Source organism: Morone saxatilis, unplaced genomic scaffold (genome assembly GCF_004916995.1).
Source record: "Morone saxatilis isolate NCDOM2014 unplaced genomic scaffold, NCSU_SB_2.0 Contig24, whole genome shotgun sequence".
In the NCBI taxonomy this organism is placed as follows: domain Eukaryota; kingdom Metazoa; phylum Chordata; class Actinopteri; family Moronidae; genus Morone; species Morone saxatilis.
This window is the reverse complement of record NW_023339807.1, coordinates 16,826,633-16,842,262: the sequence shown is the minus strand read 5'-3', so window position 1 is coordinate 16,842,262 and position 15,630 is coordinate 16,826,633. Positions and strand designations below refer to the sequence as shown.

At 38.6% G+C, this 15,630-nt stretch overlaps 3 protein-coding genes across 4 annotated transcripts in view; 2 read left to right on the top strand and 1 right to left on the bottom strand.

The window, feature by feature from the left end:
- Positions 1-1,906, bottom strand: part of casp2 (caspase 2, apoptosis-related cysteine peptidase) — a 10,555-nt gene extending 8,649 nt beyond the window's left edge. For both annotated transcript variants that reach the window (XM_035672652.1, XM_035672653.1), the window contains exons 1-2: positions 1,767-1,906; positions 1,071-1,234 (exon numbers count right to left, since the gene is read on the bottom strand). In XM_035672652.1, the coding sequence (XP_035528545.1) occupies positions 1,071-1,220 (150 nt within the window). In that variant the 5' untranslated portion in view covers positions 1,221-1,234; positions 1,767-1,906. The remainder of the gene's footprint in view (positions 1-1,070; positions 1,235-1,766) is intronic.
- A 1,627-nt stretch (positions 1,907-3,533) lies between these two features.
- si:ch1073-90m23.1 (rap1 GTPase-activating protein 2) lies at positions 3,534-9,953 on the top strand. The gene is made up of 19 exons (XM_035672622.1): positions 3,534-3,955; positions 4,127-4,159; positions 4,282-4,372; positions 4,579-4,614; positions 4,711-4,758; positions 4,914-5,111; positions 5,199-5,296; positions 5,579-5,657; positions 6,049-6,102; positions 6,191-6,274; positions 6,360-6,460; positions 6,549-6,678; positions 6,788-6,949; positions 7,822-7,893; positions 8,807-8,893; positions 9,005-9,160; positions 9,251-9,334; positions 9,423-9,442; positions 9,525-9,953. The coding sequence occupies exons 1-19, from the start codon at positions 3,885-3,887 to the stop codon at positions 9,607-9,609; spliced, it is 1,689 nt and encodes a 562-aa protein (XP_035528515.1). The 5' UTR covers positions 3,534-3,884; the 3' UTR covers positions 9,610-9,953.
- A 1,226-nt stretch (positions 9,954-11,179) lies between these two features.
- LOC118336121 (glutathione S-transferase kappa 1-like) lies at positions 11,180-14,007 on the top strand. Its single transcript, XM_035672703.1, has 8 exons — positions 11,180-11,256; positions 11,509-11,611; positions 11,721-11,802; positions 12,374-12,502; positions 12,917-13,062; positions 13,152-13,268; positions 13,364-13,457; positions 13,744-14,007. Exons 2-8 carry the CDS (start codon positions 11,543-11,545, stop codon positions 13,791-13,793), a joined length of 687 nt encoding a protein of 228 aa, XP_035528596.1. The 5' UTR covers positions 11,180-11,256; positions 11,509-11,542; the 3' UTR covers positions 13,794-14,007.
- The last annotated feature ends 1,623 nt before the right edge of the window (positions 14,008-15,630 follow it).

Below are 15,630 nucleotides of genomic sequence, written 5' to 3'. Positions count from 1 at the left end.
TCAAAATGGCCAACTTTGACGGCATGCCACGGACATGCCCTTCAACGTACAGTCACAAATAGCACAGCGTTTAATCAACAAAATTTTTTGATTGTACTGTCCAATTTTGAAGTAGATCCAACAAATCCCCTATGAGGAGTTCGTTCAAATACAACGCAAAAAAAGACCACGCAGTTCAAAATGGCCTCTTTTTTTGCCTAAAGTGAAAATGACAAACAAAATGGCCGCAGAGAGTGAAAATGAAAATCAAAATGGCCGACTTCCTGTGGGGTTTGGGGTATGGGTCCAAGAGGCTTTTCTGTACGTCTCGGCACGTTACACGTTACAAACACAACAAACATGATTTTTGGTATGTGAGCTACAGGCACCAGTCTACACGTGCCCTGTGAATTTCATATTCATAACTATTACGGTCTCTGCACAGTGATTTACCATGCCACCAGAGCGCCACCTAGTGGCGGATTGTTGACACATTTTTTAGCGAGCCTCAGGGAGCCATGGGCAAGCATCGTACCAAGTTTCATTTTAATCACACGTGCCGATGCGGAGATATAAACTTGTTCATTTTAAAGAGCGCCACCTTGTGGCGATGGCCTGAAATTGTGCACGATGCCTAAGGAAGACATGGGTATATGTTCAGGGGGGCAAAAATGCAGTCGAAGGGGCTAAAAATAGGTAAGAATAAGAATTCTAGCAAATACAATAGGGACCTCCAGCGGTCGCTGGCTCGGTCCCTAAATACAAAATACGTTCCCTATAATCATCTTTAGACCGTACCGTCTCATAAGATAAGACAATATAAGATAAACCTTTATTAATCCCCTGTCGGAGAAATTCAAGTGACACATCATGAGGCCCCAGGTTTTACCCATGGACATAAACTTGACCGTAAACCTTAACCAAAGTTACTGGCAGCCAAGCAACAACCTACTGACAGCAACTTAAGCAGGTGTATCGATCACTCAATGTGTAGGTAGCTCACATAAGTAACACAGTCACCTGAAATATCAGACTACTTATTCCTGCGGCTCCTAAAGGGAACCGATATCCACATACGAGTGCTCACATACCATGATGCTCTCTGCCATGCTCTCTGTCAGGATGTCCTCAGCCTGTAAGGACTGAATGAGCAGTGCATCCACCACCAGCTGTTTGCAGAGAGTAGCAGAGTGTCTCCGAAGGGCCCGGCTGTCTCTCTCCAGCATGCCACACTCCAACATCTTGCATCAACAACCTGTGTGTAGGACAGGTGAGACACATGAACCTCCATACCAATAAAACACACAGTATAACCAAGTGACAGGCAAGACTACAAGACATAAAGACATACTGTGAGTGTGGTCTGTTCAATGTCTTGCTCCAGACAGCGATGAGATTGTTGAACATTAATGCTGGACTCTCTCATTCTTACCTGTCACTAAATAGCTAATATGCAACAGGTAGTATCATCTCAAAATACTCATCAACTATGTAATTAAGTACTTTTAATAATAAAACCACCACCAACGCTAGGTGGACAGTGCAGGTACACAAAGGAACAGCTAACTAATGAGTTTGCGAAGGCAGCAGTTAAATGTGTAGCTTTATGTTGTGATATTTAATAAAACGTCCCGATTCCAGAGACTGTAGTTTACAGTATATTTACAGTTCAACGTTGATGGCTAATTACCAATGCTAACTAGCCAGCTAGCTCACTCCGGACTGCCCCTCTTCTGCCCTGCATCAAAGCGAGCGATATATAGTTGAGTAAATAACTACTTTCTTACCGTTCCTCTGTTTCTGCAACACAATGTCAAACCGTCCGGTAACACTACAGGAGAAACGTCGACGCGTTGCTCACTATTTCACACAAATTAACAACATCCCGTCCTCACTCTGCAAACCAACTTCCGCGGGGTATCCAGTGCTGCAGTGCGAGGGGGCGGGGCCACAAAGTCATTGTTTTGGATTCCGACCAATGAGAGCGGAGTAAACAAATGACTGACGTTTCAAACATCCAATCGCCTGGCTCCTTACACACACGGGCGCCTCCCATGTGAAACTGCTGTAAAGACAGTGTATTCAAGGGCATTTTGAATTTTGAATCCGTTTTCTGTAAATAAGTAGCCAATTGATAAGGAGCGCTTTGGAGATAGGCACAAACAGTTCACTAATAGAGAGTCATTTAACACACAGAGGATGGACTGTTATTGGCTGAACATACAAAAATATGTAACGGGATTTAACTTAAACTGATTTCCAATTATTATAACAGATCTAATTATAGCTCAAAATCAGACAAACAATATTTATTTAAGATATGTAATTAACAGCGGTGGTATGGACCATGGTATTTTAATAAAAATGTGTTGTACTGTTCTTAGTTTATGCTATTTCATACTTCCAATTCAAATAAATATTTACTACTACTTTTAATTCCACTTTTTTCAAAGTTCAAATGAGCTGCACCTCAGCTATTAAAATGCTGCATACACTTAAGGGTAATCAGTAATAATTAATATTTAATAAATATAATAACCTGACAAGGACCTTTCTGCTATTTGTTAAAAAAGCTTTACATTTTCTATAATAAACAAATAAAAGTGTTAAATATCTGTGTGAAATATAGGAAACAGAAACAAAAAGTACATTTTAGCAGGGTAGAGGAGATACATCAGGGAAAAAATTTAAAAAGGGGAATTTAGAACAAAACACGTAGATGGAAAGAGATGTCAAAACAATTAAATGCCAGCTTTATTTGTGACATTTTGTTCTGTTATAATAGCTTATAAGGAAGCAATGGTTGCATCTGTTGAGAAATACCACTTCCTAATTCTGGGTTACATTCATTGCCTTAAATATAATATTCAGCATGACCAATAATCTACAGTATTGTACAGTCATTGTACGTGTTTGCTTCTGCAGCCATTTAAAACCCAACAACATCCTCTTAATCAGCTCTTCACACTGACTGGAGGTGAGTACACATTTAATGATTATATACAATTTTTAACCAAACAAAAGTAATAAACAGTAAATAAAGTAATGGTACAATAATGTAGCTGTGATAATGATCTAATAATGTCATAAAATAAAATAAAATAACATTTATGGGAAACTTTCTTCTGCACACGTTCTTTTACTTTTATACTAATATAACTTGTAATGTGAGTAAATGAGAATTTTTACATTAGTTTTCTTAAGTAAAGCATCTGAGGGCTTCTTGTGTGAGCATTTTTTTTTTAGTCCAAAATTTCACTTTGATCAGTTTGATATGACTGTGCAAACCTCTTTCACCACAATATTCAATAAAGGTACAGTTCATAGAAATGTAACTTGTATTGTGTGGGACACCATTTAAATGTGCACACCTCCTCTCTCTGTTTGTCTCTTTCTTTCAAATATCTCTTTCTTACTCCACTCTCTCTCTCTCTCTCCCTATCCTGATGCCTACTTCACCTCCCCTGCTGTCTCTCTCCTCACCCTCACTGTGTGTGTGCTGTCAATAATTGATGATCCTCACTGACTCAAAGGGTAACAGGTCCCGGAGAAAATGTCTCACCCATTTCTTTATTTATATACAAGTCTGTGTTTAAGTTCAGCCAGTCTGAGAAACCACCACCAGCGTTTATTCGAGCACGAGAATCGATGGGTGTGAAGCCTGACCGTGTCCGTTTTGTAGTTTGTTGCATCCGCTGCACCTGTGACCATGAGCGGGTTAATGCTGCCTGTCTGGGCTGACAGCAGGACAGAGGGAGGAAAGGGAAGCTTAAATGAGTGAGAGGCAGGGGGCAGAGAGGAGGAGGAGTGACAGAATGATAGAGTGAATTAATTCAACCTTAGCCAGACCTGATTGAGTCAGTAGCAAACTGGCATGTACAAACATTCACAGTGACACCAAAGCCATGGAGGAAGAAAAGAGGAATGACATGTCCTTCTCCAGAAAGAGAAGTTTCACTTTTGGGGCATATGGAAGGTGAGTAAGGACACTGTTTGTCTTATATTAGAAGTGACATTTTCCACCACAAGTCAACTGACTTGTTACTACATATACTGAATAAATATATATTTTTTAGATATAACCAATCGTGTCTATGTAAGATGATTCATTTTCTTCTCTGAGTAGCTCTCACTTCCTTGTTTACAGTGTGGACAGATTCACATGTGGGGATGAGACGAGGTGAGGTTTTATTTTCCATTTTATTGCAGCTCTTTTCAAGCTTTTTTTTTGTATAAAGTAACAACTGAATGAGAAGTGATGACCTGTGCTGTCTTCTTGTGTGAATGAACCTGTTGCTGCAGACCTGAATCTGCAGAGGACAAAATACTGGACATCCTGGACTCTCCTGCCAGTGAGAGCAAGCCTTTCCTCTCTGCCAGCAGCAACCAGAGGGTGATATCATTATCATGTTCAGCGTGCACCCTCCCCACTCATTTTAATTAAACATACGTAATGTATTTCCATGTCCTGCGTTTCTGAGAAGTTCCCATTTGCAACTGAAGCGTTTGTCATGTTCTTCTTCCTCCCTGTGTGCCTCTCCTTCCCCTTCTCTCCGTCTGCATTTCTGCCTGACAACTACTGCCCGTTGTTCCGAACAGGAAACAGAGCTGTTTGAAATCATTGAAAAACTGCAGGTGAGTTACGCTACAATTGATATTGTGTAGTGTGTGTGTTTGTTGGTGTCTGAGCAGCACAGGTTTCTTATCATCAATACTCTGCTTGTCCATCAGGGCAGCAGGATCGATGAGCAGCGGTGTGAATTCCCTCTTCCTCTGAAGGTTAGTTTTCAATCTGAGAATCTATATACGGGTTTGATCCCGCACATATGTGTATTGTCACTGACCTTTCTATGAACATCATGACATTTGTTTTCCCAAACAACAGAAACAACAGGCCCTCATCATCATCAGGTGCTCCTTTGTGTCTATTTTAGACTCAGCTTCTGACGATAGGTGGAGACCTGCCGCTCATCCTACCTTCAAAGTTGGGGGGCTACTGGATAGACCCCCCTCTGGAGAGGCTCGTAGATGTGAGTCCCACCTCTTCCCACTATGGCCTCGATCCAGAGAGCTTCGACATCATGGAGCGAGACAGAGAGGCCAAAATCTACCACGAGTTCTTCCGCTCACGAGTAAGTAGACTTAATCTAAAATCTCAAGGAATGTATTCTCTTCCCTCAGTCTGGTATTTATGTTTTATCTTCTTTTTCCTCCTGTAGTACCATCACTCATTCACAGCAGTGGATCCATCTTTGGGGCCTCTGGTTCTTTCTGTGTGTTTGGAGGAAGAGGAGAACAGGCTGCGAGTGATACTAAGGTTGAGACCTTTAACCATTTTAGTAAATTATGAGACATTTTTTTGTATGTTCCTATTTCACAGAAAGTCACCCTCCACTCAAAAATGTATGTTGCCTATTGTTACTTCTCTTGGATGTTTGAGCTGTTTTCACATTCATCTGCTGAAGGGGGGAAAGTTTCTCTGCTTACCTCAAATTTCAGTTTAAGATGTTAGCACCGACGTATCTATGTAGAAACTGTTAATTCCAACAATACTGCATCACTGACAATAATGCAAAGATTGTTTTTTCTTGTCTTACAGGATGAAGGAGTGCTCTCTGCATGGAGTTTTCTCTGTGTCTCTTTTCCCCAACATCCCATCCGCTGTTGAGTTAGCAAAGGTATCACACTACTGATTCTGGTGGAAGACAAATAATGACAGACGTGTTATCAGCTAAATATACTTTAAGTATCACAAGCAAATATTTTCATCATGTCTTTCAGAATGTTTTTATTTCATGTTATGTACATGAATTAACATGTATGAAGCATTTTTACTGTTATAGCTGATTGAGCTAATTTAACTTACTTTATCTCCACTAGTTTGGGTACTTTAATTTATAACAATTAATCATAAAATGTGTTTTATATGTAAATTTTTTTATGAAAATACAATCAGCAAAGTAACTATAGCTGTCAAATAGTTGTAAATCCCTATGAAACATAGTGAAATACATGTATAAAGTGGGATAAAACAGGAATACTCTATAATACTAAAACCACTCTTTCCAGATGCTCTGTGACAGAGTGACTGTCTCAAAGTTTGAAGTGGTCAGCTACCTCAAGGTAATGCTCCAGAATTACAAATAACTAAAAGAAATGATGACTTATTTTAGCCAAATCCTCTCAAATCTCCTTCTCACTCATCCATCAGGCCCCAGAACTCATAACTGCATTTGATGAGCACAGAGTGTCGCCTAATTTCAAGTTTGGTATTTTGTACCAAAAGGACAGGCAGGTAAGAAATTGTGCAATAAATGACTGAAATATGGCGCTATATCATAACCAACTTCCTCTCAGACAACATCTGTCTCTCTCTCTAGTTCACAGAGGAGGACATACTCAGTAACAATGACGAAAGTGAGGAGTTTAAAGAGTTCCTTTCTATTTTGGGAGAGACGATTCAACTGCAAGGCTTTACCGGGTATAGTGCACGGTGTTGTTTAGCTGGCAAAATGACACATGCAATGAGTAAAATCATATGATTTTGTCTCCTCACCCCCCTTCATTAGATTCAAAGGAGGACTGGATGTGTGTCATGGTCAGACGGGGAGTGAAGCAGTCTTCACTTCCTTTCATGAGAGAGAAATCATGTTCCATGTTGCAACTAAACTGCCTTTCACAGAGGGTGACCCACAGCAGGTCAGTTACTGTACCACCCTTCTGTTTTTTCTCGGTTGATGATTCACAGGAATTCTTAAACAGACACTGACACACAGTTTTTCTCTTTTTCCTCATCTCCCCAACATAGTTACAAAGAAAAAGACATATTGGTAATGACATTGTAGCTTTAGTCTACCAGGAGGGCCAAACCCCTTTTCTATCTGATGTAATCAAGTCTCACTTCCTGCACTGTTTCCTGGTGGTCCGGAGGGTTCAGAGGGCGGAGGAGACAGGTGAAACTGCATACCAGGTAAGTTAAAAAAAGCACCCACTGAATCTATCATCACTATCAATAAAAGTGGAGCGACAGACTTTCAAACTTAAGTGATTTTACCTTTAATACTAAAAAGCCCATTATCTAGAGGCTGACCAACACTGGATTTCCAACCCTGATACAAATCTAAATTGATCACCGCACTCTGGAATGACTTTACTGTGATCATATTAGCAGTGAACAACACATTTTGCCTGTAGCTTCTTCAGGTTCACTCAGTAAAATTACATTAACACTCACAGGTGTGAAAAATAGGCTGCATCTGGGTCAAAATTGTGTTTCACAAGTGTTTCACAATTTTTAGAAAGGTGAAAGTATAAAACACATAATGCAAAAGACAAAGCATGATTAATATAAAGACATAGCATTATTAATCTCATAGAGTCACAAGAATTAAACAATTTTTCATAATCCATTAAGAAAATTGATATCCATGTCCAGCTGACTGAATAGGATGTGCTAAATACCTTAAGACAGATATCTTATAGGTCCTACCACTTTCCCTCTACATTACTAAATGGGAAGGCTATGGGAAGAAGTGCTGCGACCTACCAGCACCTGATTGCTGCTGGTTGTGCATGTGAAGTTTCTTTTACTACTAATTTATACTTGGAGGTTTTTTAAAATCCAACAATGTAACATAAACAAGTAACCTAACAAGCATTTTATAATAAGGATATCTTTTATCAAGATATGTCCAAGTGGTACAGATGGAAAATAAACTTATCACTGCTTTTCGAGGTGGACAAACTATGCAAAGACCATCACTGGCATTTTCTTATTGCAATGTTTTTGTTACTTATTGGTAGAAATATATTTTCAGCCAGGGTGTTTTATCCTCTTCAAAGGTGTCTGTCACAGCCAGAGAGGATGTTCCTCCCTTTGGTCCAGTCCTCCCGGATCCTCCCATCTTCACAGAGGTAAGAAACAATACCAAGGTCAGAATCAGGATCAGAATCAGCATCAGAATCAGAATCAGGATCAGGATCAGGATCAGGATCAAGCCAACAAGCTCTTTCCTTTTTCCGAATACAATGTCACATCACATGGTTATTTTAGAACCTGCTGATCCCTCCCTGTCCAGCGGTTGTCCCCAATAGGCCTTTTTCACAGCAGCCTTTTTGACATGAAATAGTAGGGTAATCACAGGTGTTACCATTGACACATTGGTTCTGTTACTGTAGCAGAGCCTTTGTTTACCCAACTATTCCATGACAAAATGAGTGTTGTCAAAGCAGGAAGAGCACAGGTGTACATGATAACATAAACAATGGCTCCGTTCCATTAGCTCAGTGTCCCAGCAAGCCATGACAGCGAGTGAGCGGGCACAACACCAGATGATTATTATTAGTGTTGTTTATTCCTTCTGTGCTCTTCCCGCTGTGTCCCAAATCTATACAACAAACTAATTCTATACGATGTGTACTGCACACTATTCGCCATAATCTTATTAGCTAACAGACTTACTTACATAGTTTTATATAAACAGGAAATGATGATACAGTATCTGTGATGTCGGATGTCAATCAAACTGTATCTTTGAACTGCCAATTAAACTTTAAAAGTAGAAGTAGTTTACGTTCTTTTTAACCTGCTTATAATAGTATGGTATTGGGTCATGGTGCTAGTGTATATTGCATGTGTACTGTCACAGCAGCCTTTGCCTTGTGGTCCTGTCTGCCTTAGTTTTTGATCCTTCTTTGACTCTTTTGACTTTTGCCTGCCTTACATTGATCATGCACCCAGCCACACCTTGCTCACCTGAATCGTTACAGTACAAATCAATAACTGAGATGCTTGATAAGTCTTGGTTTCCTCTGTCCTGTCTTTCAGCGTTCCCTGCTGAGAGAATTCCTTTTGACCAAACTCATCAATGCAGAGATTTCCTGCTATAAGGCTCAACAGTTCAGCAGACTCGAGGTAGAGGAAAGAGACGTTTTTTTATTAATGCTCTTTATTACTGAAGGTCCAAGCTTGTTCTCTGACTTCTCCCTGCCACGTGTGCTCTCCTGTCTCTCCTCTCTGACGAAGCTCCGCACTCGTTCCTCACTCCTAGAGAGCTTGCAGGCTGAACTCTCCACCCGTTCCCAGTGCATGATGGGAGAACCTTCACTATCTGCGCTCCCATCTTCAGAAGGTGTACGGGGGGCATCTGAGGGGAGCGGAGGATTCATTGAAAATTTTAAGGTAAATGTTGGCCTCCCTCACCTTTTAAGATTTCAGAAACTGTCTTACTGTTTTGACTGAATTATTTTTCTTCTGACTCTATGTCATTAGAGAGCCATACGAGTGCGGAGCCACTCTTTCGAGACTCTTGGGGTACCCAGGAAAAGTGGCAGCAGTGCTTTACAGAAACCTAAGGTAAAAATTCACAATGGGTACAAATGTGTTTAAATACTTATTGAAAGGTTTGAGCTTATATTCTTTTCTTTTTAAACTTTATCAACAGACAGAGAAAGATGGAGAGAGGTAAGATTTATGAAAACAGGTGAACATTTTTTTTTTAGGATTTGAGTTAACGATAGAGATAATTATTTTCTCTGCTTTTCAGTGACAAATCTCCAGGACCTGTTCTCTCTGACAGTTTGGGGCCAGCTGAGCTCAAAGATCAAGCAAGTCCTCAAGAAGAGACATAAAAGGAAGATAGATACTCTTATAGACATTGCTAGCCTATATGGTTACTTCTTTATTATCCTGGTGGATGGCTTATATGTAAATAGATTGTACAAGTAAATAGTATTTCTGAGAATATAATTATTTAACTGTCATAGCAGTGATATTAATATAAATATTCACACTGTATTTCAGTTTAATGTTAAACATATAAAACTGCCGGGAAAGGCTGAAATGTTTGGACAGAGTTCACACTTGTGTGTTTATATTGTCAATAAAACAGTTATACTTCAATGAGGGATGTAAAGAGAGGACATGGGGAGGAGACAGAGGTGGAGAACAGCAGCAGAAATTAAATTAAAATGAGTTCAATATGCAAAAGAATGTTGATTTTTTTTTAAAGATGTGATTACTGATACCACTAAAACATGATTATAGGAAGATTATATACCTGTACAATTAACAATCCAGCTCTGCAGTTCCATAATGGCCGATACCTTCCATGCATATATAAATTATAGACATTAATGGTGAAATATGAACTGTATTAATAACATTAACAATAACTTCATTTTATTCAAGTGTCCCAGTTAGTCCTGACAGTGTGACAATTAACCAGTCAGGACCCTGAAACAGCTAAATGGAATTCAGCCACCATTTAATTGGTTATTTACACCTGTGGAACAGACAACAAATATACAAGTTCCACTAAATGAAAGAGGGACATCTGTATAAAATATAAAAGCATGTTGGTACTGGACAAGACAGAAAACAGAAAAAAGTGGCCGTTATTACCTATCTGAAGTTAGCACACAGGGCTTTATCAAACAGTTCAAACACATAAAAGGTCTCTGATGTGGAGTGAAGGAGACGAGGTTTACACAGTAACTCATTACTAGAAATAATATTAATTTCCCCAGTAACTAGTAGTGTAACTAATTAAATATTCATTTAAGATAAGATAAAATAGGATAAGATGTACCTTTATTGATCCGCCGCGTAGGAGAAATTCAAGTCAGACACAGCAGCATTGGGGAATGTAGTGCAAAGAGTACAGAGTGTACAAGAACAATAAGAATCACAAAATAAGAATATGAACAAAATATAATAGAAAATATAAAACTATAAATGAAAAATATATACACTATATGCAATATGGTGTGCAAAAAATTAACTAAACTGACTGTACATTTGCAAACTTAAAGATTAAAGATAAATAGTTTAAATAGTTTGTGCAAGACGTTTGGTTGAAGTTAAAACCAGTCTTAGTCAGCGGGTAGTGTAATAAGTAATAATAAGTAATAGTAATAAAATTACAGTTAAAGTGGAGAAAACTATTTTGGAAGATAGAAACATTCACATTACTTTGATTTTAACAAACAAAACTGGATTTTAATCGTCATAAGTCTGAATTTTGTGGAGAAGGGACACAATTATGTATTTTATGGGGAAAGTAATATAACTAGTAGTGTAACTAATACTGTTGGCAGGGCGTAAGTAGAGTAATAATATTACTTTTGCAAAGAGTAATGAGTAATACATTAAATTTTTTGAGTAAGTAGCCCAACACTGTTAATGCTAATACAGTAGGTGGCGGTAATGCGTCTTAACACCGCTAATGAATCCAGAGAAGAAGAAGTAAGACTGAGGCATAGAAGAAGAAACTAAAGGTAAATTAAAAAAAAGGCAACAATAGTTTACAAAGCTGTCAGATAAACTAGTGACCTCTAATGTATCAAATGGTAACAGCGATACGAGCTAACTCTGCTCCGATAGAAGTGATTTATATTCACGGTTTAATGGCGCACTGATATTAAACTGAAGCAGTCGTCAGGTTGTTTGAACTTTAACACACTGACAGCTCACTGAGGCTGAGTGCGAGTAAAGACACTGAGTTCTGATTTATCTACATTTCATTTAAGTGTCACTGCAAACAAACAGCTACCGACATCCAACATGACATCGAAGAAAGTGGTCGAGTTGTTCTACGACGTGGTTTCTCCGTACTCTTGGCTTGGCTTCGAGGTTTGTTTGTTTGTTTGTTTGTTTGTTTGTTGTCAGCGTCAATAACAAAGATGATAGAGACTTAAAGTTACAGATGAAGCTTTCACACGGGGTTTGTGTGTGTTTACAGGTCATGTGTCGCTACAGAAACGTGTGGAATATAGAGCTCAAACTGCGACCTGCGTTTCTGGGAGGCATCATGCAAGGATCAGGTACATAAACAGTGGTGGAAAGTAACGAAGTACTTTTACTCAAGTACTGTACCTAAGTGCAGATACTCGTACTACAGTTGAGTATTTCCAGTATTTCTGTGGATAATATTTTTACTCCACTACATTTTATAAGTTACTAGTTCCTTTTTGTAGATTCAGATTAATAATACAAAATATAATCAATATATAAAATCTATTATATTAAAAAAGCTTAAGATAAAAAAAGATAAAATAAGGGGGTAAATTCACAAGATAGCATTATATAAGCCCCACCTTTACTAGCTGCAACACTTAAGTGATATACACGTTAATGCAATAGTAGTTATAGTCCAATAATATAATATATATTATTCTTGAATTAGCTGTTGTGCATAATGAGTGCTTTAAATATATTTTTATGTTAATACTTTTGTATGTAGAGTATTTCTTCACTGTGGTGTTGCTACTTTTACTTAAGTAAATTATCCGATTACTTCTTCCACTGCTGTAAATATGTATTAGGCACCTCTAAACTATTGGATTGAACTATTGATGCTGTTTAATATAATATAATATATATCTTTCACCACAGGCAACAAGCCCCCCGGTCTGGTTCCAAACAAATTCCTGTACATGACCGAGGACCTGAAGCGTTTAGCGGGGTATTTTGCTGTTCCCTTGCAGAGTCCATCTGACCCCTTCGAAGCCATGTTCAAGAAAGGTATACACAGCATTAGTCGTGTATGTGTATTGATTAAACCACGGCTGTTTTGGGGGCTGGGACTCCTATTCTCCCCCTCTGTTTGTTGTGTAGGAAATTTTAAAAGGCCTTTGTCACTCTTCTGTCTCACTGTTCTTACATTTTATAGACAAAATGATTATTCGAGAAGAAACACATTAATCAATAATGAGAACAAGTTGTAGTTGCAACCCTGATCTTGACATAGGCCAGCTATATAAGGCAGGGCCTCAAGAAACAGGACCCACCTTGAAGCAACATTAACTGATTTATTTAGTTAACTGGTGGAAGTGGAACAAGCTGTAATAGCAGTTGGTACTATTTTTTTTTTATTGAGCAATTAAAGCATTAATAATTCAGTGATTTTCAGGTATTCTTCTGTGTTTTTTCTCCCAGGCTCCTTGTCTGCAATGAGATTTGTGGCAGCAGTACAAGAGAGGGAGAAGGGTGGAGACAAGCAGGTGGAGCAGGTATCTCGGGAGCTGTGGAGAAGGATCTGGTGTGAGGACAAAGACATCACGGAACCTGCATCGTTGTCTGAGGTACCACCTTATTCAGTCGGGTTGTGTTTGAGAAGATTAAAACGGACCATTTCGTTTTGTCAGTGTCTATTTTTTTTTTTTTTTTGTAGGCAGCAATGAAAGCAGGACTGTCTGAGAGCGAGATTAAAGAAGCGCTGAAGCTGTCCACCTCAAAGGAGGTCAAAGACAAGCTGAAAAGCACAACACAGGATGCACTTGAGTATGGGGTCAGTTGTCCTTCAGTTCTCCTTGAAGCTTCAGGTAGGAAAGACAAAGCCATTACACTGTAATGAACAAAATCTCTCCTGCTGCCTCTTCCCAGGCGTTTGGCTTCCCCCTGCTGGTGTGTCATGTAAATGGAAAACCAGAGATGTTTTTTGGATCTGACAGATTTGAGCTCATGGCCCACTGCGTTGGTGAGTAAAACTATAGTGCATCATTCACAAACACACAATGTTAAAGTGATCATTTAAAGATTAAAGATTAACCTACTGCACACCCTATTTAAAATGCAAATACACTGTTATTGACACAATGGAGACAGTTTCTATTTTGAGACTGGGCAAATGTTTGACAACCATATAAACTGTGTTGCAGCTTTTATCTTTTGTTTATATGATTTGTGAAGTTCAGCATCTGTTTAGCAATTCAATCGGAAGCTGTCTTGAGATTCCTGCCCAATCTCATTTTGTTCTGTTTCAGGAGAGAAGTGGCTGGGACCTCAGCCTGGCAAATCAGCTGCCAAACTGTGAGCTGCCTTCAGACACTGTTGATATGCTCACATGCTTTTGAATTAGCATCCCATTTTGGTGATTTTCTCTAATTCTTCAAATGTTATATTTTTTGTGCTGTGCCCTCTGAAACCTAGGAGTCCAATAAACCTTAATAACAAATAGTGGTGTAAATAATGTAACATAAATTGTAATAATAATTATGTGCCTATTAAAAGCAACATTGACAACTTAAGCTCGTTATCTTTTCTATTGAAATACAAAGACATGAAAATGATCTCATTGTTGTATTGTAATGTTATGTTTTTAGCCATGCTAGTGGTCTGGCTCTATGGATGGTGGGACGGTCTGTTTATCACTTTTACTCCAGACTGAAATGTCTCAAAAACTACAACATTCAGTTACATTCATGGTCGCAGTATGATGAGTCTTAATGATTTCGGTGATCCCATCACTCTTCCTCTCTAGGGCCTCTTTGAGGTCACATTGCAAAAACTAGATTTTCTATTCACAATTATTTTGTCATTGTTAGGTTAAGCAATTATTTGTGAATCATTGAACTGAATACATTAATATTACTTTGATATTAAATCCATATTTCGCACAGTGGTTACCTCGCAGTAAGAAGGTCCTTTTAGAGTTTAAACATATTTGAGGCAGATGTCTTTCTGTGTGGGTTTCATCCGACAGTCCAAATACATGCAGGTCGGATGAATTAGAAACTAAATGGCCCATAGCTATAAATGTTAGTGGTTATGTGGTTGTCTTCTTGTGTTTGCTTTGTGGTAGACTGTCCAGGGTGTAACCCTCCTCTTTCCCAATGTGAGCTGGGATACACTCCACCCCCTAGAAACACTAAACAGGATGTGGGTATAGATAATGGATGGTTGGATAAAACCCTTGTTATGATATCAATTTGAAAACACTTAAATGTTTTAATTTCAGCAAACAGTGCATTGTACTTCGGTGCAAGTTTGAGGTGATTTCAGAGGGAAATATTATACATTTTATTTCACTAAATTAGTTTGACACCTACAATTATACTGGTTTATTTTTTTTGAAGTTGTTTTTATGGCCTTTTATTGCCTCTTTTGATAGTGACAGCTGAAGATAGACAGGAAAGGGGGGCAGCGAGAGAGGGGATGACACACAGCAAAAGGCCGCAGGTCGCATTCGAACCCAGGCCACTGCAGCAACTCCGTACATGGGTCGCCAGCTCTACCGACTGACCTAACCAGGCGCCTGGTTTGCAGCAAAACTTTGTTTTTCTTCTTTCCTGATCCCTGAGCTCCACCTCAACCATCTGCATCAGTAAAATATTACTTATGTATTAATGCATCAGTATTAACAACAAATAATTTAATAAATAATTAAATTATCAAATAAGAAATATCAAAAGTACTCAGTTTTGAAGTACATTTTACTGATTAATGTATGTACTTTTACTTCAGTAGAATTTTTAATGCAGGACTTTTATTTGTATTTAAGTAATTTTACATTGTTGTATTGGTACTTTTGTTTAAGTAAAGGTTTGATGACTTCTTCCACCACTGTAATTATGTATTATCTCAACTGACAGTATATTATTTATATTTTTTTTAAAGAAATAGGATTATTTTTCTATGTTTAATGCCTGTACCTGGAAAGAAATTCAGTTTATTATTGCTGAGTAAATACTCCAGAGACTGCAAAGCTTGTCATTCGAGTTCCAGTGGAATGAAGGCCAAACAACAAAAGGACTAAAAATGACAAGGAGCGGCAGGACCAGTTTCCCTAGACAAAGAGGAGAAGGCACGGCCAGAGGTAGCTGACATATGTCGACTTCAGAAACTAAATGCAGAATGTGGTAGAGCAAACT

What these genes read in the sequence shown, in the direction of transcription:
- si:ch1073-90m23.1 (XM_035672622.1), top strand. Translation starts at nt 3,885, where the DNA reads ATGGAGGAAGAAAAGAGGAATGACATGTCCTTCTCCAGAAAGAGAAGT. An exon ending in ACGAGTTCTTCCGCTCACGA is followed by an intron (nt 5,112 to 5,198) that starts GTAAGTAGACTT and finishes TTCCTCCTGTAG; the next exon opens with TACCATCACTCATTCACAGC. An exon ending in AGGCTGCGAGTGATACTAAG is followed by an intron (nt 5,297 to 5,578) that starts GTTGAGACCTTT and finishes CTTGTCTTACAG; the next exon opens with GATGAAGGAGTGCTCTCTGC.
- LOC118336121 (XM_035672703.1), top strand. Translation starts at nt 11,543, where the DNA reads ATGACATCGAAGAAAGTGGTCGAGTTGTTCTACGACGTGGTTTCTCCG. An exon ending in ACTCTTGGCTTGGCTTCGAG is followed by an intron (nt 11,612 to 11,720) that starts GTTTGTTTGTTT and finishes GTGTGTTTACAG; the next exon opens with GTCATGTGTCGCTACAGAAA. An exon ending in AGGCATCATGCAAGGATCAG is followed by an intron (nt 11,803 to 12,373) that starts GTACATAAACAG and finishes CTTTCACCACAG; the next exon opens with GCAACAAGCCCCCCGGTCTG.